The 25604-nt window shown below is 35.4% G+C and overlaps 1 protein-coding gene across 1 annotated transcript; it reads right to left on the reverse strand.

Annotated features, from left to right (window-relative positions):
• Positions 1-738: 738 nt before the first annotated feature.
• Tmem47 (transmembrane protein 47) lies at positions 739-24935 on the reverse strand. The gene is made up of 3 exons (XM_075957387.1): positions 24438-24935; positions 11872-12012; positions 739-4027 (listed from the first exon to the last, which is right to left on the reverse strand). Exons 1-3 carry the CDS (start codon positions 24661-24663, stop codon positions 3849-3851), a joined length of 546 nt encoding a protein of 181 aa, XP_075813502.1. The 5' UTR covers positions 24664-24935; the 3' UTR covers positions 739-3848.
• Positions 24936-25604: the final 669 nt, after the last annotated feature.

A 25604-nucleotide genomic window follows, 5' to 3' on the forward strand; every position in this document is an offset into this window, starting at 1 on the left:
TTAACTTTTTCATAAGATATGTAGAAGCTTATTTACCAGTCCACACTGAATATAGAGTGTGCCTCTTTAAAAGAGGATTTCAAAAATACATTTTAACACAACCTGCAAACACCGCAACCTACACAAATCCTCACAAACTATCTGTACATTTTAATAGAACAATTTTAAAACAAGAAGACAATATTTCTTGATGTTATCACTGATTCTCCATGTGACTCACTTGGGGAAGACAGGAAGGATCATAGAGGAGAATTTATGTAAAAAAATTCAAAATAGTTTTGAAGCTGAGAGTGTAACTTGGTGGTAGCATGCTTGCCTAGCATGTGTAGGGGCCTCAGGATCTATCCATAGCACAGTACAAAAGGAAACACACATGCAAAGAACAGCAAAAATAAACACGCGCGCGCACACACACACACACACACACACACACACACACACACATACCATCATATAAAAAAGTTTTAGATAGCCCATTAGGAAGAGGTGGTGAGACATAATATAGGAAAATTAAATGTGAAGATACAGTCACAGTGATGTCTTTGTAAAAAAAATGTCACCGTGAAAACATTTGCTTTGTACAACAAAGACATGTCAATGGTTTGAGAACAAAACTGTAAGTGTGTCACATTATGGTAAGTGTTCTATATATTTTAAAGTAGAAAATGAACTGAAGATATGCAATTTAGAAATTTTGTCTAAAGGGTTTACACAGAAGAAAAGATATAGAATGAAGCATTATCAGTGAATCCACTTTTATTTTTATTTCCTTCACATAGATAATTTCAGGTCAACTACAAAAATCATGAAGAACTGATCATGGGACTGCACACACAAGAATCACTGGAATGAAATAACGGTTTCACAAGATGACTGTTAAGAAAAAAAAAAAGAACCAGAATACCATAAATTCATATTTATGTAGTAATCATGTCAGATATTTAAAAATAATAAATACAGAATAGTAAGAGAGAAACTAATATCAGAAACAGTATGGAATACATTTTATTTCCTTTAAGACAGATGAAATTTCTAGGCACAGTTTTAGGCATTAAGGAGGACACAGAGGCATAGGTTAGTGTGCGCTGCTCTGTACAAAAATACAGTCTGAATAAATTACATTGCTAGCCATACAATTAGACAATCACTTACCAGTCAGTTCACTGCATGTTTAATAATATACAGGTACATGCTAATCCATATATAACATTTTTATTTCAAACACATAAGTCTCTCTATATTTGTCTTTAAAATTTACATGTTTACCTTACAAAAAGCTAAATACTTGTGCAAGAAATCTGAATAACTAGCCCTGCTGAGTACTTTTATGATATCTCTCTATGTATATTATCTCTCTAAGATAAACCATGGGTTCATGATTAACAATTCTGCTTAAGAAAATACCAAACAAACCTAAAGCTACAAAGACATGAGGCTAGTATAGCTTAAATAGACACTTGTATTTATTCTGATAGACACAATACTGCTTTGGATGAGGAACAACAATTTTCCGCTAAGTTTTGTTAGCAATGTAAAAGTTCCAAATATTAGTGGTGGTAAAAATACGATATAGGGTTCATTACAATTACAGAAGGAATCTACTTCTCAATAGACTACAAATATGTGTGCTTCAACCTGTAACATAGTCTGTCACCTTTTGGATTGTCAGGTGGACAGAGAATGACACTCTAGATATGATACTGGTCCACCTGCACACTGTAGCCTCCAACAAGCCTCATTGATGCCAGGACCACAGCACTGATCTTCCATAATTCAAGAATAAGGAGATCATCTCACAAGAGACTCTGAGCAGTAACTGAAATCCCTATCCAAATATCACATTCCTCATTCTGTTCTGACAATATGCAAAGAACTTTATAAGAGAGTCCACACCAGATTTTATGATTTTAAGAAAGCTATCTCAAAATATTCTACAATACTAATACTCTTCTGGAGATTTTCCATTCAGTTTCCTACAATTCTTGATAAAATTATATACTTTCATAAAGTTTTACCTGTAAGATATATTTAATAACTTTTGTTTATCACTACTAAAACCAGAATGAGTTATGTATTCATAATTACTTTGTGATTCCAAAGAAAATTCACAATTGGTTTTGGCATTTCAGTAAAATCCTTTGGGGGCAGGGAAATGTTTTTGGCAACCATTCTTAAGCTGAAAGCAGAAGTCTGCTTTGTGAGGTAAAACAAATAAAATTATTAAATACTCTTGACATGGTCCTGCTCTGATTGGATTATATTTTAGCAAATAGGTACATTTTAAAGTTTTTTCCCCAATGTTTCTTTCTTCAAGAGGGTCACATGAGAGCATACTTGTTTTAGTGTCTTCATTAACAAAAATAATCATTTATAACTTTAATATCAGAATTGTATATTTTATATAAAAATAGGTTTATACTTAAGCTATCCAGATTTGTATAATAAACAAAATGAACAAAGTTTGCAGTAGGAAATTAATTGCAAACTTTCTCCTATTGTTGATATTTCCTTCCCTTGGAACAGTCTGTGAATGATTTCCCTAACATAAATTCATCATACTTGTGTGCACAAATCAGTTAGCTCATCAGTTAACTTCAGAGGACCAGGTGACAACCAAATAAATTCAACTCACCTACTGAGACAGACATTTTATAACTCTATCACTATTGCTTTCTTTAAAATGAAGACATTTAAAATACTTGCAAAAATAGCAGCCTTGTATTTTAATGAATTTTACACAAAGTGATCATCCTAATTCCTACTTTCTTTTGAACTGCAGTGCTTATGAAACAATCATTAAATTTCAGATTAACAGCATTTCAATTTTGCTTCTTAGGCAATTATACTAACACTTTCCAGTGATTCAGTAGAGAACATAGAGCAAAGCTTTAAGGTATATGAACTTTTGAATGTTGATCTAAGCTTCTTAATGCACACAAAGTTAGTGTTCAAATGACTTCACTAGAGCAAGTATTGATTATATGCATGATAGGTATGTATGTGGAGGATTAATGAACAGCTTATTAACATTTATACTAATGGCGCACGGTCTAGAAAAATAAGCTTGTTACATATGCACAATTGTTTGCTGCAAATTTTGGTGAATAATTTAAAGGGTACAAAAGCAACTCATGTACATTTCTTTCTGATTGCCCCAGGGGAAAGCAGATACTCTCATTTTGCCTCATTTTAGAGGAGGCTGAGGCACAATTTCCTGTCTGCATAATTTAAAATGCATGTCTCCAAACTTTGGCCTCCTTACTGTGTAACTATAACTTGCCATTAAGAAGAACATGCTTAAACATAGAATTATCTGACTATCATATGATGCTCAAAACTGTTTTGCTTTTAAAATCTCACTCAAGCAAGTAACCAATAACCAATGTAGTCACTGTGCGTTATAAACAGGTGATAGGGGCTCCAACAGTAGACTCTTTGTCAGAACAAAGCAACTTTTAAATGTTGCTTATGCCAGATGCTCCCCTGCAGGCAATAAGAGACTATGGCAATTTTCATTGCATCTAGCTTCTCACAATGGTTGCTGTCATACAAACCCTTCACTTGTCAAGAAAAATGGCATGAGCATATTGGTAGTTTGCAGCATGTGCCTACATCTAATCAGCTCTCTTAATTTGTGCAGTTCTCTAAAATGGATATAAAAGCTGGTTATGATGTTGACAGCCAAAAGGGAAAGGATATTAAATCAACTGTGCAAACTGCTTAATGCTCCATGAGTGTTTTAGAAAATAGTGTTAAAAAAGATGATGACACAAATCGTTTTTGTTGGTCAGTTTCTCTCTTTGTGGTGTGTGTGTGTGTGTGTGTGTGTGTGTGTGCTGAGACTTGGTTTAGTAGTAGTCTTCATAGTTTTTAGGGTTCAGACAATAAAGGATGGCACCCCCAAATGAAAATATAGTTGCCCCCCAGGCCAGGCCATAGCCCCAGTTGAACTCGTGGTAAACTTTCAAGCTCACAGTCTCAATAAACTTGATTGGGTAAAGAACCAGGCTGCAGACCTGCAGAACAACTGAAAAAAGAAAAATCAAACAAAATTATGAAATTATTTAAAGCAAATAAAGCAGCATAGGCATATAAATATAAATTCATGAGCTAATTTTTAATAAAATAAGTATAAAGACCAAAAATTAAAGCATTAATAATTGTAAATGTCATCTTTTAAAATATCAACAACATTTTCTTTTATTCTTTTATATTTATTTATTTATTTACTTAATTTTTTTGTTCAGCTACTCTGACAATACTGTAGTAATTGTCCTGTTAATAACTGGTGAATTGTTATTAGCAATTAATGAAATTAATAAAACATAATAATTCATGAATATACAAAGTACTGATACTTGCTTTGCAAACACATGTACAATTATCACTAGGGACAGTCAGCGTCACTATACTAAACTGCTTCATACAAAATCCGTAAAGAGCTAGCAACAGTGGCATCAACGCAGACTTAAACCCTCACTATTTTTTATAGTTAAGGAACTGAAAAATTCAACATTTTTTAGTGATTATTCGTTGCAACAGAAATTTTAACCATACCTTTGTTCATAACCATCTGATTCAACCCAATGTTCCAGGAAGAATCATTGTGATGTTTTTGCTTCTATTTATCTAATTAGAAACTATTTTCATTCAACCTTTCCCTCTCACCAAGTCTACACTTCTCATCTTTAAAAGAGACTGAAAAGTCATCTTTGTCAGGAAGGTGTAACTAATTATACCCCTTATACTAGATCTTACACATATTTTCATAGATATTTCCCATTGGATTAAAAAAAAATTAAGTCAGTGAAGGAAAAAGGAATAATGATCCAGAAAAAACAAGGCCAAGAAGACTACTATAACAGAAACAAGACTTAAATATTAGTTTTTAGATAGCTCTTGATTCTAACTCAGGAATGAAGGAGAATTGTGATGAGTCATGTTTATTAAAATAAAACAAAACAATTAAACAGGAAGGGAAGGAAGGGGAAGGTTTATTTTAACTACCTAAAATTAAAGGGCCATATATCCTACGGGTATTATTATATGAAAGTCACTACACTGGATTACACAGAAGATGAAGTCACCCATTTAAAATTTATCCTTCCTTTTGGAATAACTACTACACAATTTCTATTTAATTTAAATTAATTTAATTAGAATGTATGGGGCAACATTTGCCATATTCGCCTACCTTGAATGCTTTAACACTCAAGAAAGGTGATTTTTCCTTAAAATCTAGGTAGAGATATACATAAAAGGGGCTTAAAAATAATTCAAACAGTCATGCTCATTCAGTTATACACTGGCCACATCAAATGGCAGAGCTATAGTTACAAAAAAACACAATATCCTAATGCTCAATGTATTTTTTTTCTGGACACTTGAAAAAAATAAAGATAGCCCTGACATATGAAACAATTTTTTTTAAAGTGATTACTCTTTAGGTCCTATTAAAAATACTCTAAATTCCAGAATTTTAGCAACACAAATATAACAGTTAAACATAACAAACTTTGTGTTGGTTGCATGATACGTATGTGTGTGTGTGTGTGTGTGTGTGTGTGTGTGTGTGTGTGTGTGTGTGTATATTATGCATATAGTTTTGATTTTTTTTTTTTTGGTTTTTGGTTTTTGAGACAGAGTTTTGCAGAAGCTTTGGAGCCTGTCCTGGAACTAGCTCTTGTAGACTTAGACCAGGCTGGCCTCAAACTCACAGAGATTTGCATGCCTCTGCCACCAGAGTGCTGGGATTAATGATATGTGCTACCACTGCCTAGCTAATTTTGATATTTTCTTAACCTTAAAAAGAACAAAAGGATTTCAGACTTTGAAATCCACCCTCACTTATTCTCAGCATCCAGAAAGCGTCACATTACCAATATGATCAACTCTCCTTGCAAGTCTACATGGCAATCATCTAGCTTTGGCATAAAACTGATAAAGAATCATATGGTTCCTCAAAATCCTAAGTTTCTTTAATTATGACCAGGATAGAAAAGACTATTTGAATTCATATAGAATTGCAAATGTGTTAGCCTTGTAGCTCAATGCTAATCTGGGCTTGCATCTGCTTGCTATTCTTCCACCTTACTACTGAGAGTAGATGAAAAGGAGATTCTCCTGACACTAAACACAGAAAGTACACTTTCTTTCTGGTTTAAAGTTTTAGATAATAGTTAAACCTCTGCCAATAGCAGAATTATATAACTTTACTTCATGTATTTCTAACCACGGTGCAATAGCAATTTAAAAAAAATGGTGGGCTCTTTGCATTAGTGAAAGAAAAGGAAATCTCTTGTAAATGTCATAAAACTAATGAAAAAATGACTGCCACCCATGAACAAGAGCAAATTTTAGTTACTGAGCAAGGTTTTCTCCCCCTTTTAAAGGCTTATCCTCTTAGATTTCTATATTCTCATCACTAAATCATGGCTGAAATATACAGGATATGATTAAAATAGAAAAATAAATTATAAAAATTAATCAATTTATCTGATAAATTAATCCATTCAATAAATATTTAAATGTATCTCAGTTATACAACTTAAGGCATTATTGCTAACAACAGAAACAAAGCTGCTGTTCTCATGTATAGGCAGTCCATCAGTAAATACATACCAAATAAAAATGTGGCGTGACTATGATTGCAGCCAGCACTGGAGAGACTGAAGCAAGAGAATCATTTACTAGAGTCCAGACTGGGCTAGACAGCAATGTTATGCCACAAAAACCACCAAGTCATCAATAAACCAATCAATATACCTTGAATATAATAGCAAGTATTACTAAGATCCAAGAAGGTCCAAAAAAGAGATGGTAGCTCATTTTTAGATTCACAAAGGAATCAGATTCTTCTGGGAAGGTGATAAGAGCATAGATGTGAACCCTGAATGGAGGTACAGGTCAACATAGCAGGAAGAAAAATGACCAAGGAACAGGCAGTGTTAAATTTCTGATGAGAAATGTGCCTATAGAATAAAGAAGATGCCAATGCTGTGGTCTTGGTTCAGCAAAGAGGGTAAAAATCAAACCAAATAAACAAACAAAATCCAATACAAAACCGTCATGCATCAGTTCCTGGTTAGGTCTCAACCTGGAAGACCACAGTTAAAGTTTTCGATTGCCTTCAAAGTGACAGTCAGCTGCTAATGAAGTTTGAGTAGAAAAATAATAACCAACTTGAATTAATTAAAAATAAACCAATCAGCCAGTTCCTAGAATAAGGTGTTAACCTAGGATGTTTTAAAGGTTCATTTCAATGTGTTTCATTCATCAAATTCTAAACCTCCAGGGTATAATGTAATGACATAATTTCCTGTTAGAGGGCAAGTTGGAATATGACTCCATTAAGAGTCCATTGGCAAACTCTCTTGAGCAAGCTTGCTTAGACTTCTTTTGTGTTGTAGCAAGAAGAAAAATTATCCTTCTAAATTGTGTTATTATTTCTGAAACCACCGATAAAATTGAATACAATAGAAATTTGTAAAAAAACATAAACCTACAATGGCCAATAAAGGTTGTTCTCCATTTATTACAATAACATAGTAAAAAAAAATGCCTCCTTGCTTCACAAAAATTTCTGAAAGGCGGAGACAAAGTTTGCAGCATAAGATAATGACATCATGCTATACCTTACTGCCAATCAACGGACTATAATATAAATAAATGGGACATTGTGGTATTCGGTGCCCTTCATCAGATACTGTACTTGGAAAGTTGTGAAACATTTCAGAATTTGAAGAATATTAGTAATTTAATTCCTTTAAAATTATCAATATAAAATTTTGTGGCAGACATACAAGAGGAACTTAAAGCTACTATTGTCTTTGTGAATTTTACTTTTGTGTTATCTTGTTGCTTAGATTTGAGATAAGGTCTCTCAATGTAGCAAGCATTAGTTGGTCTAGGACTCTATGGAGGCCAAATCTGTCTTGACTGTCTCCTCAGGAGAGAATGATCTTGAACTTCTGATCCACATACATTTGCCTCCAAAGTGCTCAGATTACAGACATGAAACATAGTATCTGGCTTCCAGCTTTAAACAGGTGTTTGTCAAATAAAAAATTATGTATGTCATATAGTACAAGTAGTTTGTGGTCTTTATGACATTTCAAACTTCTGACTTCCCTTAAGTATTATTCCTGAAACTGCATTCACAGGATAGAACTACATTACGATATAATATTATAATATTATAAATACAGGTGATAAATAAATTCAAAATCAGGACTTATTCTGCTCTCGTATTTTGGATGTAATAGCTAACCTATTAAGATGAGTTGGAAATCTTAGTCTTTTAAGTCAGAATGATGCTCTCAATTGAAACCCTGGCTCTCCAATACAGTAGTTAGAAAATTGGATATTTGTTGCCAATCATTTAAAGATTATTTCTTGAGTATCTGTGAGTTCCAGGAATAGAATAAAATGTTTTTTTTTCTTTTTTTTTAATTAAAAATTCCCGCCTCCTCCCCGCCTCCCTTTTCCCTCCCCCTCCCCCTCCCCCCAAACCCTACTCCCCTTCCCCTTCCTCTCCAGTACAAAAAGCAGTTAGGGTTCCCTGCCCTGTGGGCAGTCCAAGGTCCTCCCCTCTCCATCCAGGTCTAGGAAGGTGAGATCCAAACAGGCTAGGCTCCCATAAAGCCAGCACATGCAGTAGGATCAAAACCCAGTGCCATTGTCCTTGGCTTCTCAGCAGCCCTCATTGTCCACCATATTCAGAGAGTCCGGTTTTTTTTTAATTTATTTATTTATTTATTTATTTATTTATTTATTAAAGATTTCCGTCTCTTTCCCGGCAATGCGTTTTTGGTCCAACTGCATGTACTGGCTTTGTGGGAGCCTAGGCAGTTTGGCTGCTCACCTTACTAGAGAGTCCGTTTTTTTATAAGTTTAAGTGGTATATGTGTTTTGAATACAGGTACTGCCCATCTCAGCAAAAGAAAAAAGAAAGTTTCTTTTGAGAAAACTCATTCTCTATATGAACAGACACTGGCATTACTTGGTAACAAAATGCTTGTTGATATTTAGATAGGAAACCATTTTGTTAAGAAAAATTATTACTATTTCACAAATGCCAATACAAACAAAAAAAAAGAAATGCTATCAGATAAAGATTTGCATTTATAAAGTGAATGAAATAAACTGCAACAGGGAAGCCATCTGCTTCAATACATTTAGGTTAAATTATATAGATTTTCTAAGTTTTTCTTTCTTTTTTTTAGAGCATATTTCATTTATTTATTTATTTATTTATTTATTTATTAAGGATTTCTGCCTCCTCCCTGCCACCACCTCCAGGTTAATAATTGATTACTATGGGCAATGAGCACTCTTTCCAAAAATCAACCTAATGTAATGATATAATTCATTTCTGTGGTATTTTACAAATAAACAATATGTTTAGTCTTGTTTATATGAAAAGTCAACATTAAACTAATGGTTATTTCAAAGCAAGTTTCCATAATCAATGCCAAAAAGAAAAGAACATAATTAAATCTGAGGACATGTACATTTTAAATTATAGCAATGAGTATAATGTTCATTCTAGGCCTCAGTGCATGGAGTAAAACTATATGTATCTTGCTATAGGGTTTCCTTTCATTTTTTTTATCATTCATTACTATGTGATAGTTAAAGCCAAATTAAAAACTTTATTCTGGCCAAACCTATTACCAATATATGTTTTATAATCAGTACTTATTTTCACCAATGTATTTATGTTTGGAAAAATATATTTTTAAGCAGAAAAAGGAAACTCTGAGTTGTTTTCAACAAACATCTAGATGGTGCCAGCAAGGGACTTCTTTACAGTTCACTTGCCATCATGCAGTGAATCAAAGGCTAAATGGAATATCTCTATGCCATCCTATAATAAGAAATGTCTACTATTCTCAAAGTGGCTTGTAAGAATTCTAGTTTTAAAACTTCTCATATCATGGGGGTACAGCTTATCAAAAAGAATTAAACTAATTATTCATTGTTATGTTCTTAAATCTTAGCTTCAAAGACAAACTCACACTTCGGTTAAAGCATCTTCATTTTTTTTTATTCTAAAACAGAGAAAATAAAAAATGATAAACCAATGAACCAAGAAATAAGTTAGAAAATATGTATATCAAAGTTGTTTTTTATTGGTACTGTAGCATTCCAAATTTAGGCTTTCATTAGACATGGCAGCAATAACATAATAATACTGTGGTATTATAAACATTTCCAAATATATTCTCTAGTAATGCTTTGTAGTCTGCTAAAATGTTTTGTGAAGATACTTTGACTAGTTTTATAGCCATTTTTAATACAATGTTTAGTCCATAAAAGACATCCCAGAAATAGCTAAATGGATGCGTGAGGAAGTCATGAATCAATGAACCACTTGTTTAAGATTCATTTTTTCTAGTCCCAGGTATACAGTCATTACTTGATCTTGGGTATGTCATTTAAGTAAATTAAACATATTTCTAGATTTCTGTTCAGCTTTGAATTTTCTTTTTTCTCTCTCCTCTCTCCTCTCTTCTCTCTCTCTCTCTCTCTCTCTCTCTCTCTCTCTCTCTCTCTCTCTCTCTCTCTCTCTCTTCTCTCTCTCTCTGTTTTTTTTTTTTGGTCTGTTTGAGACAAGGTTTCTTGTGTAGCTCTGGTTGTACTGGACCTCGCTCTATAGACCAGACTGGCCTCAAACTCAGCTATTTGCCTACCTGAGTTTGGGATTAAAGGCTTGTGCCACCACTGCCTGGTTTGGACTTCATGCCTACATTCTGATCAGTCTTGTTATAAAATGAACACAAGCAGCAGGGGGCAGTAGAACACTTTGGGCTTTGTAGTTTTAGCTCACACTACCTCTTAAATCCTAAGAAATTTGATCTATTCCAATTTTAAACAGCTTTTAAAACTCCATCTAACAGCATAAATGGTTCTGTCAGTATCTTCATTATTGACAGTCACAGGGGCTTATTTTTTAGACTTCAAATCAGATATGACTGACAGGGAAAATTGAAGATACCACAAGAATATTTCGGTTAAGAGTCAAAATGAGTAATATATTCAATGATATTCTTATAACTGAAAATCAAAACTCACATCATATAATGAACTGGGCTTGTAACAGTCCACAAAGCCCACCCACAACACATTTTTTAAAACACAGCTGTTGGTCTTTTGTTTACCATGTTTGATATTTCGATTTAAAATGCACTTCACAGAATAATAGCTGTCAAATTAATAGACATCCACTGCCCTCATATAATTAACTTCTTTGATGGTTCACATTAACTGACATGATTTTTCCATATTTTTCAAAACACATATGCTTTTAAGAATACACTTTTTGAAAATTCCCTTTCCTTGTTTCATGAGACTATTTTAATATATTGCCATTGTCCTAAGATCACAAAGGAGGCTAGAGGTCAGGGTAGGGGGAGAATGGATGCTTAAAATAAAAACAAAAGACAAAAAAAAAGCAGATTTGATAAATACATCTGCTGCAATTTCTAAGGCAATAGCAGCCCTGTGGAGGTTTTTTTGGATTTGGGGTTTTTATTTTTGCAGTGGTGTGAATTGAACCTAAACTCTAGGTCCTAGAGCTTAAAGTCATGCTAAGCAAGCATTCTACTACTGAGCTATATATCCAGCCTAAGACGTTTTATTTATTCACGCTTTAGCAAGACGTTTAGAAGTTGCCACTGTTCTGTGAAATGCTTAACATGCTGAAAACTGATAATATGATAATCCTTCAGCCAATTTACCTTAAAATATAACAAAAAACTCTCAATTTTTTTTTGTAAGTAGCAAACACATACTGATGCATGAGAAGGGAGAATGGTAGAAAGGTTCATGAATCTTTAATGCTGGTTTGAATGTAATGAATCTATTTACCTGCTGCAAAAAGCATGACAGCAACAGGTCTGTAGAAGCGCCTTCGAGATCCCACGCAGATCGAAATCAAACCCACCAGGAATGCAATGAGAATGATGGCAGCACCGCCCAGGAGTAAAGCCAGAGTAGCAATCTGCCAATCTGGAAAGTAAAAACAAAAGCATTGAAATAAAGCTGCAGAGAATCAAAAGAACTCTGTTCAGTACCCTTCACTTTGATGCGGCTCAATGGAAGTGATTTTACTGCATGCTAAGCATCTTTGGGGTTTGAAATGTTTTGAAACAAAAATTAATATTAATGTTCTTATTCAGAAATGGTTCCTCTGCTAAGCTCAGCAGAGTTTTTAGGGCAGAGTTTTGCCACACTTCTTACAGGCGCTCTACTAATGTTAAATGGAGCATCCCTCTCTATGACCTACTTATTTTCAATATTAAAATTTAAATTTTTATTGAACTATAAAGTTCACAAATCTTAACTAGGGAAAAATAAGGCTAAGTATATAACAGTCACTCAGTTATAGATTTTAGATATTTTCATCAGCAAGTAACTACCCCCTTACGCCTTTTCCAGTCAATAACTATCCTACTACTTGGGCTATTGATGAGATCAAGCACCATAACCAATTTAGTTTGGTCTGTTCATGATATGAACTATTTTGTGTCTTTCTTTTAAGCCTGTGAAGATCATTTCATTATTATGTGTGATAATACAACACAATTTTTAATTTCCTTTGCATCTTAGAAAGCCTTTCTTAGCCTCATTAAAACTCCAAATTTTTGTTTGCCTTCCCTCACTACTAAAACTATCCTCTAGTTAATTTATATCAGGAAGTTTTGTTGGTGGATTATTTATTTCATTTCATGTATTTCTGTTTGCTTTAGTAATCATCACCAAAATGGTTTCTAAAGTAAGGAATGTCAGGGAGTTAGACTAGACTCTAAATGATTGTTCAGCCCCTTTCTTAAATCAAGAACAAGTAAACCTATAATGACCACATGGCATGCCTTGGATTCAGTAAAACCTAAACCTCATTGATGATAATTTGTCATTTCTTGTCAGGATTTAGCAATGGTATGAAAGAAAGACATTTCATTTTCCAGGCAAGAAAAAAGGAAGAGGAATTTATTATAAACTACACATAGGTCAGGAAGCATCACATATGGGATACTACAGGATTAACATACTACAGTGGTGGTAATTTGAAGGAAATTTCCAGAATTATTCTGCACCTCAGTTTACTGTATGCACAGGAAATGCAAAGAAATTTTAATTTATTGTTAAACTGCAATGCAATCTACTCAAAGTCCATAATCTATGATAGTTTGATGATTTCCTCTGAAATTATCTGTCTAAGAAGCTTCTTGTGCTGAAGATAAAGGGCTGGTAGAGAAACCTTAAGATGTTCTTTTGTATTTATACTTGAACACCCTTTTCTACATCCTTGCCTCCAAATAATTTCTTGATGTTTCACTGGCTTTCAACTAGAAACTGCACAGCAATCAGAAAACAAATACACAAAACAGATCCACAACATCTTAAAATATAAACATGAAAGAAACATCACAAGAAAGTAGAGAGCATTTTTAATGTATCTATTTGTAACAAAGCCATATAACTTCAAACAAAAAGTGTTATCTGGCTTTCAACTAAAAGTTAAAAGGATAGCCATATTATGGCATTTTTATTCCCTAACAGCATGTAGCTTTGAATTAAAAAGACAAAACAATGCTTGTACTTGGAAACCTCTAGAGTACTTTGAAAAAGTTTATGCATAGTATATTATTTGACACTGGAAACATTAACTTGACATTTTTTAATTAAAAAAATATCAGTATAACTACACCAAAGCAATTAATAGAAAAAGAACAAAAGAGTAAAATTCATCTGTGCATTTACAAATCAGTGAAACATCTAGCATTTAAGCAGCTTCACTTAAATAATTTTAGTTGGAATGCTACTTTTAAAAAACAATTATTATTTTAAAAGAAGTCTTAGTTTTCTTTGAATAGAGGTACAACTAATTAGTCACCTCCTTAAAAAATATCAATACAAAGCTAGAATAGATTGATTTTCATGATACGCTATTCCATGCAACCAAATAAGCATAAAACAGCAGTTTTCTCTATTTTTACTTTCAACCTAAAACAAGACAATTAATAATCTTAACCAATATTGCCTACCTTTAATATCCTCAAATAACCAAGTCATACATTTACTTGTATTTTATAAAGACAGACTGAGAAAAAAAAAACTCAGCAAATTTTCTGAAAAAAAAAGTGAACACATAATACATATTGTCATATTTGTACCAGTTTAACTATGACATAGTATGGACAGAGCCATAGACAGTAAGTAAGTGAACAAATGCTGATGATAATAATTAACAAAAATGATTTTGGTGGGATAATCAAGCAAGTAAAGGCACATACTACCAGGCCTGAGGAACGGAGTTCAATGCCTGGAACACATCTGGTGGAAAAGTACAACTGACTCCACAAGCATACTGACTACAAAAATGTGTGTGCACACATACACACAAAATTAAAAACATTAAATCTAAAAAAGGAAGGGATAGGCTGGTGTTCACCCTGTCCTAGACAATGTTCTATCCCATTTTCAAATATTAAGCAAATTTTTTCTAGGCAAAGGCTAATCAAACAACTGAAATCACATAATAATGTCAATGGGATAAATGTGGAATTCCAAGTGATACTCATCTAAATTTGCAAAGAAAAACAAAGCAAATCCTAATTTCACATAAAGGTGCATTTTCTCAAACACTGATATTCTCTTTCATATACAACATAAAAATGCAGTAGTAGAAATGGGAAAATAAGTTATTAAAAGGAACTAGAAATTAAGGAAGGAATATCTTACAAGGCAGGAAATGCATTAAAAGCAGATGAACAGAAGCAGGTATGGGTTTTCTACTAAATGTCCTATATATATTTTTAGTGCTGGCTTTACGGCTAATGAAAAATATCTCTCTATACTCAAAGTCAACAGGGAGAGTGAACACAGTTTTTCTGGGATATTGTCACTCTTCTTCCCCTTGATAGGCAACCAGAGTTATTCGTCAAACAGAAAAAAACTGTTTTATTTGCCAAGAGAGACTAGAAACTATCCATGACTCTCACTGTCCTGGCCACAAGCTGGGGTTTGAAATTGAATACCAAGACTGTATTCCTAGTAGCGAATGCCAAGTTTAAATTTAGTTTTTGTATATCCACGTGGAAAGATTCATTCAGGTTGGTTGTCTAGGACCTAAACTTTACATTACTGCCCAGTTAATACTCAATTTACAAACTAAAACAGTGCTTAGGAATAAGAAATATAATCTAGGAGGTTCAGTATGCTTTTCAGGGGTATGTTCAGGCCTTTGTAGCTAAGAACAGGGCTTCTGCTCAGTGTCTCTACATAGAAGAGATTTAAGACTTAGGGCAGCATGGCTAATAGGTGATCTTTAAGTCATGGACAAATAGTTAACATTTCCCTTTCCTCTTACTAAACAACACTATGAAATGGAGAATTTTTTTTCAAAAAGTAGTTAAGATATATATATATATATATATATATATATATATATATACAATATATATATATATATATATACACACTTAGCTCATTAAATTACCAGGCTTGTGTTTATAACATTTATTTTTCAGTCAATCTAAAAATTGGATTTATCACAAATGTATAAAAAAAAAAAACCCTGAGCAATTTCTGAGTAATACACTAAAAAGTGATTAAAATATTTATTGCTACCTTAGTGCTGTTTTAGTTAAAGTTTATATTCCACAAAAATGTGATACCCCACATTCAATGTGTGTAAGGCATATTAAAATATAACATTTGTTATTTTCGGGCATTTTATTTTTTACACAAAAATGTCATGTGTGTTATGCTTTCACTATCAGTTAATCTTTCTATTAATCTTCACTCTTTGGTTTAATTGCCTCATGGTACTGAGTCAGATGCAGTACAAAAATTTGAGATTATTTTGTTTTATTTTAAACATTCTGTAAATGATGATGTGATACTGAAGTGGAACAGTGAACATAAAAACCAGTCCTGTTGAAAATCAATGGCCTATGGCACATGAACAAAAGTGACAAAGGAATGTACTAGAGCTCTGGAGCTGAACTTAGGGAAGTCACAGCCTAAGATGACTATGTACTTTTCCTAACAGAATCAAAAGTAAAAGTAAACAAACAAAAATGTACATGCACAAAGTATTTCCTTCCACAGTAACAGGGAAAAAAACCAGGAAGGCCCTGTATTATAGCACTAACTTCAATAGTAACATACAGGTCAGGAACTAAATTTGAGTCCTCTTTCAAGGTATTTTTACCCACCAGCATCAGTCTCCACTCTCTATAAATATGTTAGTATTCTATAGAATTGTGCTGACATATTTTTAACAATGTAATATGTGAGACTGGCCTAAAGTTGCCAGTACATTATGAAAATTCTATAGCCTATGTTACAATTGCCTAGCTGGAAAACTGTTTTCTCCTAGGGAAATTCATAGTCAAAATTCATTAATGATTTCCAGGAAAGGAAAATCTTAATGAGGATACATTGTCTACTTTGAGTCAAAGTCAGAGCATTAAAAACAGCAGTGTCTAAAGCTTCCCTTCTCAACTTGTCTCCAAACCTATGCTGAGACTTGTTCTATTATGCACAAATCTTTGAACCCAAAATTGTTACTTCGTTCACAAAATTCAATACCATAAAAAGCAGTAAAATGTGTTTTTATTTTAAAATTCAAGTTTCATTATTTGGATGAGTAGTATTTCTCTAAATGTATTATATGTTTTATATTAAAGTAGTGTATTAATGTACTAATGGATTATTCTTCCTTTTCTATAATTCTCATTAGAAATTAAAATATACATTTTTACAAGCTTGTATGATCACAATCAAATTTGTCTGGCAGCCACTTGTATTTTCATCTTTAATACCCCCAAGAAGAAATTTTATTAATTAAAATGAAACCCATAACTTATGTGAAAGTAACTCATATCACCTAAAAAGGTGATTTTTACCTCACTCCCTATAAATTTTCTCCAGATTTTCCATGATCTACCTAAATAATAGGAGCACATTCACTCAGTCTTATCAAACAGCAACTAGTTCTGGCTAATTTTATTTAATCATGTTGATAACTTGGAAAACTAACTCATTATTGTAAATTCCTTTCTATCATTAGGAATTAATATTACCAAGGTGATAAATTTAAAGGAAAAATTCTCCATGGAATGTGAATTACTGATGTTCAATCACAACAATTTTGTTCAAACACTTGCCACTTTTTGCTAGTTTTAGAAAAATGACGCCCCCTTTTTAAACAAAGGAATCTCTTGGCTCTTTCACATAGTTGTGAATTAGAAAACTCAGTGGAAATGTAATTTAAAATCTAAGTACTGTAACATATGGTGTTTCCTCTCAAATAAAACTGTTATATACAGTGCTTAGCAAAGATCCTTGGTATTAAAGCTTGTTTTAGCACTTACACAGAAAGTCAACATCATACCAAATGACTGCTATGTCTTCTTGTGCTATATGAGGAAACTTTCACTTGCATTTGATAATGCCAGTAGTTATCAAGCATTGTTACTTCTCAATAATAACTACTAATGTTAATTTGTACAAAGATGTGTTGGGTTTGATTAACTGAAGGCTGTTTCTTTTCTGTTCTTAAAAAAAATTAAATAGCCAAAATTGTGATTAAAATACCTGGGTTTATTTGAGAAAAGTAGAAAGCTGAAAACCCACAAGCGGGAGTTGAAATGGGTGGCCATCTCTCTAATAAAACTGAAAGAGTAGAAGGAAGATCTTCAAATAGCCACCCACATTAAATAACGTCCTAGTAAATATGAGAGAATAACACAGGTGTGCTAATCCCTCGGACAGCTCTTTCCTTCTTCCACTCCTCCAGGGAAAGAGAACTACTGCTTCATTTTCAGGATGCTGTAAACTTATTCCGTTGTCTTAAATCATATCACTTATTTCTTCCCTTTCTTTATTCTCCCTATCTAGCACAGGACCGAGCACACAGACTTACCGTATAAATTTAGATCAAGATCAAATGTACTTCTTGTTAGTGAATCACTGTCAATGAAGTAAAGTAGCTGCGGCTTTGTGAGAAGGTTAACAAAATGGAAGTCACTTTTATCTCTCCGCAACATGGTAGTATTAGGAATAGACTCCAAGTTTCATTCATAATAGACTACGGCAATGCTTTGGTGGATATTGGTTTAGAAGTCTTAAACATAACATTAAAAAAAATCTCTTGTTAAAATTTGAATTTTAGGTTCAGTGCCTATTTTCATACAAATAATATGGAATTTGGGAGATTTCATCTTCTATTTTTTTTACATCATTTTTTTCTAACAAAAGAAACACCTTAAACAAACAAAGCAAAGTTTGTGGCATTATACTCAAACAACTCCTTAAATTATTACCTTAAACTTTCCAACAGTTAAGAGAGAGAGAGAGAGAGAGAGCTAAAGAGAGAGAGAAAACCTAAAATGTTTTCCTGGTTCTTTTGAGAAACTGCAAATATCCTTCATTCTTGGATATGCATGTATTTTATAAATAAGGGTTTGTGTGGCAAATATTCAAATAGAACAGAAAATTGGGGATTTACTAGTTTTCCAATTCCCATATAAATTTAAGAGCAAAAGAGTATTCTTTTCTAATTTCAAGAGATTTAATAATTTGAAAAGAGTGATAGATTTATCTGTCAGTGCCTTTGACATGAAATATTTAAACCATAATGAATTTCAATCTTGGTTATGTGAACTCTCTATGTGTCTATCTATCTACCCACTCATATTTGTAAATATCTTCTTATGCTCATTTCATCCCTCAAAGAATAATTTATAATTTTTTATAAGTGACCAATCATTAAAGCCATGTATTTGCTAAACGGATTATTTATCATAGCTAGGAATTATTTACATATTGATTAGAAAAATCAAGTACAAAAGCTACGTTGTGAGGTTCTCTTTGTTCTTCAGAGGCAATAAAGATTTTATATATGTGCAGCTAGACTGTCAGATGGGATGCTTCATTGAGAGGTGGAATCCAACTCTGCTCTTAAATCTGAGCTGGTCATGTCACTCTGTGTAACCAATAGAATGTAATATGAGAGCTGTAAGATGTCCTAGCTAGTTAACAGAGAAGATAGCTCTCTTCAAATTCTTATTCAGTTGTAACTATTCTAATTATCTTGAGACACTGTGCTAAAAGGACTACCTACAAATACTCTGGACAGTGTTTCGGCCAAGAAAAGCCTTCTGATCATTCCCACTGAAGTGCCAAACCTTTGAGTAAATGCATTTAGAAAAGGATCATACAATCCCAATATTCCAGTCCCTGACCACGAAAGTCATACTCAGCTATGACCACAATTATCTGGAGGAGTGACGTTAGGCTCATTGTGTACTATCTGTATTTCTGGCCTTCAGTATTCCATAGCATAAATTTTTGGTGTTGTTACTTTCCGGTAATTAATAAATTGAGCAAATGTTCATCGCTATCACAAACTGAGAGCCTGGTAAACTTATAAAGGCCATAGTATTCTCAATAACATTGCATACTCATATTGTGACACTGGGAACAAGAGAGGTAGGTATCCAGGCTTTAACAGTCCTAAAAAAATATTAGTTACTGAGATAAAAGTTCTCCAACCTACAGTTGGCTTTACTAAGTGCTAAATAACATAACAATATTTAAATCTGATATGAAAACAATTACTTCATTATCCAATGCAAGATCTTTCACTACTTAAAAAGAATAATTCCTTCTACTGAAAAATTCACTTTGAGTTTGCTTTTCTAAAGATATAATATGAAAGAAAACAATGTTTTATTATTTAATCTTCATTATATGCATCTCACAAGGTTAAGTATATTTTATGTACTTGCATAATTGGTGAGTGGACAAGTTCAGGTCAGCAGGAAGCTAAAGTTTCATGTAGTCTTTGTAACAGTATTTTGTCCTACCACAAGATTATGGTATAACTTAGCATAGTTCATACAAAAGCTTATTTTGGAGACTTAATTTGAAATATCTACAACCATTTTCATTAATAGATCATAAAATATGGTTGTATCTTAGGTCTCTAAACTGTCTTATGAGTAAACAGGAATAAACAAAATCCTAAAGTGTATTTATTGTCAAGAGGTACGCTATTTTGTTTCAGAAAAGTTTTTGTTTTGCTAGTTATGTTGTGTTTTTTTTCTGCTTTACAATGCCGGCCTTTTTTGAAAACGCTACTTTTAACACTCTTATCAAAACCCTTTGCTGCTAAAAGACTCCACTAAGGAAATCCCTGGGGATTTTAATATCTCTCTGAATATGAGGAAAAGAAGAATTTCATCTGACCACAAATTAAGATATCCTTTGGAGAATTTGAAATTCAAGAAGACATTAAAAGGAAGAAGTCATCATTCAGATCTTGGTTTAATGCAGCCTGGGTTTTCTTTGGTTTATTAGTTAAAAAAAAGTTGGGTGCTAACTAGTACTGGCACCATTCCATCTATTAGTGCATTTGTCCTGGTGGTGTTCTTTTAAAAGAAGCTGGAAGAGAGTACACTTTTAGTGACTACACAGCTAGCTATCTGTAAACATATTAAGCTTTCTCTAGGGATACCTGAACCTTTCTGGACCACATCCCATTGTGATGCCCAGGTCCTGAAGAAATTCCATTTCCAAATTAAGTTGTAGTTTCAAAATATGCACAGGTGACATGGATCTGAACTCGGAATCCATGTCACTGTTAGATTTTCTAAGAACTGCAGGTGTTCAGGCAGTTCCATTTATCTTAAACTTCACCAAAGATAACTTTTCTTATAAATTCCTTTTACAAGAAAATTTTATAGTAGAGCAAAAAACAAGGGCTATATGTACACACTCTTAAACGAACCTTCTGTCAACTGAAAATAATATTCACCTTTTTTAGCATAGAGTGCCCTGCCATTTCAAAACTACCAATGACTCATGTTACAAATGCAGCTATTCTTAGGGCGGTGCACCAATGATGTTAATAATGTTCCTTGAAAAGGGTACTATTTAATCAAGTGTTTTGCTGATAAAAAAAAAAAATAGATGCACATACCCTTGTTACAGTTCCAAATTACTGTCAGTTAAAATGTTTATTAGGCACCTATATGCCCTCTCTTTTTGCTGAGTGAAAATTCAGACAGTAAAAAGCCATTTGCTTCACAGGAAATAGCTACAAATTAATTGCTTTAAAAAGAAGCATAAAATCATCCTAAAATTAGGAAGCTTTGTAATGCAGAGTTTAGGGAACCTGTGTTCTTTAGTCTCTTGCAATTGCTATGGTTGTGAAACTCTAACTACTATATTCTTGGGGGGAGGGGGGAATTGCCAAACTAAACAGGAAGCAGTGGTTCAAACATTATGAACACTTTGAATAACACTGAAAATTTATTAAAAGACTATCCAGAAACTACTTGGGAAAAGAATTCTATAGACTGAAGTCTTGTGGTTACTGCATATTCCAAAGTTCCCCAACCCTACTACCTGTGACAACTAATTCGCAGTTTTCTCCTTTGTCTGCCTAGAAAAATTACAAGTAAAGATGAATGCCAGTACTCTCCCCCACATCTCGAATTGAGGCTCCAGAGGAAAGCATTCTGGCTGAGTGACAACCAGATTACTGGTTCATACAAGAACTGCTGACGCAACCTTCAATATACCAGGACACAAGAGGAATGGCTCTGCTCTGGCTTAAAAGCATAAAACTGGTTAGAAACAACAAACAAAGCATATTTGGTAACAAAATTGAATGCAATTTTAGAATAACAACTTAGGGGAAAGTTTCAGTAGAAACTGTACCTAAGTAGGAAATGCTGTCCTCAGAAGAAAAACATTCTTGAAATTTTCTTTCTTGAAATAAAACTTTGCCTCTTCAAGGCAGTTTTAATTCAAATTAAGACAAAGACTTTGAATTAAGCCCCGACGATCCTGGGGAAGGACTTTCAGTAAATCTATCCTTGGTTGTTTTCCCCAAAGTATTTCTAGAGAGAATGAAGTGGATCCCTTAACATATTCTGACAGACATTTTCCTTCTATCTCTCTGCTACTCGGCACAGCAAACAGACTGAATAAGCAGCCTGGCTTTGGAACAGGCAAGAACAACATTCTTGGGCCAATCCTAGCATCCCGCTTTGTCTCAAAGCCCTGGTACACAGAAGTTTAAAGACCATGTCACATCTTTAAGAGCACATTTTCTAAGAAGGAACAGCAATTTTCTGTATTTCAGCCTCTTCCCTTCACAACTTTTCTACTACAACACAGTCAAGAACTTGTTCCACATAACTTCTAACAAAACCATCTCTGCTTGTAACCTATCTTGTTATTTTTAAGGAGACACAAGACTGTTTTTTTAAAAGCAAAATGAAGCTAAAGCGGATTTCAGAAACCCAAATTGAAAGGCATGAAGACAGAATAAAAGAGGGGGCGGGCGGGGCAGGGGGGAGGATCAGAAAGTGTCCCTGCCTTTGATATTCCCTTTTCACAGTGCTATGGAGACCATATTTGCATTAAGCTTATGCCTCCTTATTTCTTTGTCCAGCTTAAGTCTTTTCTTTCTTTCTTTTCTCTTCTTTCTCTTCTTTCTTTCCTTTCTTTCTTTCTTTCTTTCTTTCTTTCTTTCTTTCTTTCTTTCTTTCTTTCTTTCTTTCTTTTCTCTTTCTTGTCCAGCTACAGATTTCTTTGTAGCTGAAATCAATGGGTATGCAGGCAATTAAGGAAAGATTAGCAAACAAACTGGAGCTGCTTTCACTCCATTCCCCACATTCCAGGCCAAGAGAAAAGGATAACAGCCTGAAGAGCAAATGGGAGCTGAAGCTGGTTTCTCCAACCTATCTGAAAAGTCTTTGTGCAGTCAGAGGGCTATTATTTCAGGAGACAGAGAGAAGGGGGCAAAAGATTCACGTTGCTAAGGAGACTTGCTGAAGCTGGCATTCCTACATAAATTTCCATTTCTGTTGAAGGTGGAAAAGAAAAGATATTTTTCCAAAGTTTATTTGCATCCCCTGGTTACCAAAGAAAGGCATTTTACCGATTTATTTCATCTTTAGTTGTAAACAACTAATCCCGAAAGAATTAAAAGACCTAAGTGTTGACCTCCTGCTGCCAGCCAGGCCCCTTTACTATGAGTCAATCAACAAAGAAACCCTTCAATAAGAATTCTGAGGTAACTGCAAAGAAAAAGCCTTTGTAAACACAAAATTAAATTTCTGCAAGGAATTTAACCAAGTGAACTAATCTCTCTTATAACAAAAAACGAAAGACAAAGAAAGTCGGCGAGGGGGGTGGCTTTTGTGCTATTTCAACTTCATTGGAACTTGGAAACGTTTTCAGTAAAGCTTTATAAATAATCTCAGAGGAAATATGAAACTGTCAAAAATAAATTTAAAGAGTTTCTCTGGTCAGCGTGTGTGTGTGTGTGTGTGTGTGTGTGTGTGTGTGTGTGTGTGTGTGAGCGCGCGCGCGTGCACACGCGCATGCGTGAGCGCGCACACCAGCATAGAAAAGCATCAGCAGAGCCTTCCTTTTATACACCCTCCTTAATCTCTGCACACACCAGCAGCTGAAGAATCAGAATTCGAGATGGCATAGTTTGCAGTAAGAAACTGGAAGTTAGCAAATTCCTACTAAGAGTAACTGGGATGCTGGGGGCGGGGGGGGGGCACAACAAAATTGGAGGATCATGAAGGGAAAGAAGCCATAAAGTTCCTTTCGAGTTAGTAGCCGCAAGGTCTACAGACTACTCTACCTCTCTTCCCATCTTCGTGCAATTTTCACCGCTTGCTGAATAAAGCACAACTTTTCAGGCAACTGCAACTAGCTCATGGAGAAAGGGACAGAAAGAGAGGGGAGTTTCTTACTGTGGGAAAGAAGGGAAACTCAAAAGCAACAACGGTATCACCAAAAAAGGAAACAAAATTCATCAGTCTCTCCAGACTGTCGGTATCATTCCCCAAAATTTAAAGGAAGGGGAGGGGGTAAAAAAAAAGTGAAAATTCATTCGGAAAAAAACAGATAAAGTGAAACAACAGAGAGAAATGTGGGCCGAGAGGAAAACTTAGGCAAATTGCTCTTAGACAGAGGATTGGGAAAGGAGGGGAACAGAGTGGAGAACCCACACATCTTGAATTTGGGGCGTTTTGTCTGTTTCTTTTTTAACGGGGGTGTGGAAGGCGTCGCATCTTTTTTCACAGCCACATGGTCCTCGCCTTCAATGATAACAATTGCCCAAAATAGCATACGTGTTACTCCAAAGCAGGAGAGACCGGCAAAGAAAAAGGAGAGGGCGTGGGAGGTCTTCTGAGTGTTGGCGACCCGGACTCCTTCGGATGAGGGGAACATGCAGGGGCTTCCTGGGGCCCGAGGGTCTTAGTGTAGGGGAGGGGAGAGAAGGGAAAGGGGAGTACAGAAGGGGAGGGACAGGGAGGGGAGGGGTGGACTAGAGAGGTGGAGGCAACAGAAGAGCCCTGGGCAGCAGGGGCGCGGCGCGGGGGCCTCACCGCTGCCGAGCGTGGACTCGCAGTGCCAGATGTCCAGGTTGGCGGGCTTCCGGCAGGACTCCCATAGGGACAGGTAGTACTGGTGGTCCGCCGTGACCCAGGCTGGGCTCAGTACAGCTCCCAGGTCCAGACACAGCGCCAGAAAGATGCACACGAGCCCGACCAGCTTGAGCGGGGTCAGCACCGACACGCGCACCTCTTCCATGCCGCTGCCCGCCGAAGCCATACCCTGGCGCCGCTGCCGTTCTCCTCGGTGCAGTCTAGGACGCCAGGAGGGTCCAAAGAGCCCGAAGCAGGAACTCTGGACCAGAGAGACGCTGGTACACTGGCGCTGGGGACTCGACCCTAGGGACTCTGTTCCACACGCCGAGAAGCCTGCGGGACTGAGCGGGGAAGGCTGGCCCAAAGGAAGTCGTTGGCAGCCGCAACAACGGCAACTGCACAGTGGACCTTCACGCAGCGCTCTGCCTGTGCCCGCGCCCGCGCCTGCTCCTCCCAGGCGCGGCCAGGCTGGCTCCGCCTCAGCCCCGCCCCAGGCTGCAAGAGGCGGCGCCTTGCAAGGGAGGCGGCGGGTCTGCGGAGTGGAATGGCTCTGGTTTCTGGCGGCTGGACTCCTGCCCTTCTCAAGGCTACCCTGGTGGCCACTGTGAATAGCAATTCTCTGCTACCAGCCCTACCACGTTTGCTCTGGGGTCCCTCCATGGGGATGTCTCCAGGTCACGTGGCTTTCTTTTTTGTATGGAACAGGTATTGAACGTTTTGTTTAGTTTTTTTTTCTTCTTCTTCTTTTTTCCTAGAAGACATCTGATGTGGATTCCTAGGCTTTTTAGCCTGTGGCCTTTGGAGAAAAGATAGGTCTCCATTCAGCGGCAGTATGCCCTCTGCCCAGCCATCGGTAACGATGTTATGGAAGAAGAAAAGTAACTGGAAATTCTTTACACTCTCCAAACCCGGAACGAGTCCAGGAGCCACCCTTCTATCCCCACCTTCCAGCACCTTATTAAGTCAGTTTTCAAGCTGACTGCAGCCTTTGCTCTCCTTCTGAAGGGCAAATGGGAGATAAAATGGAAATGAGAGATTTCACAAAAATGAAAAGCAAGTCCTATTCGCATCTCTGCTGTTTTGTCTGTTGTAATTTGTCTCAAATCCCTAATGTACTTAGAGCTG

Source organism: Microtus pennsylvanicus, chromosome X, assembly GCF_037038515.1.
Source record: "Microtus pennsylvanicus isolate mMicPen1 chromosome X, mMicPen1.hap1, whole genome shotgun sequence".
Classification (NCBI taxonomy): Eukaryota; Metazoa; Chordata; class Mammalia; order Rodentia; family Cricetidae; genus Microtus; species Microtus pennsylvanicus.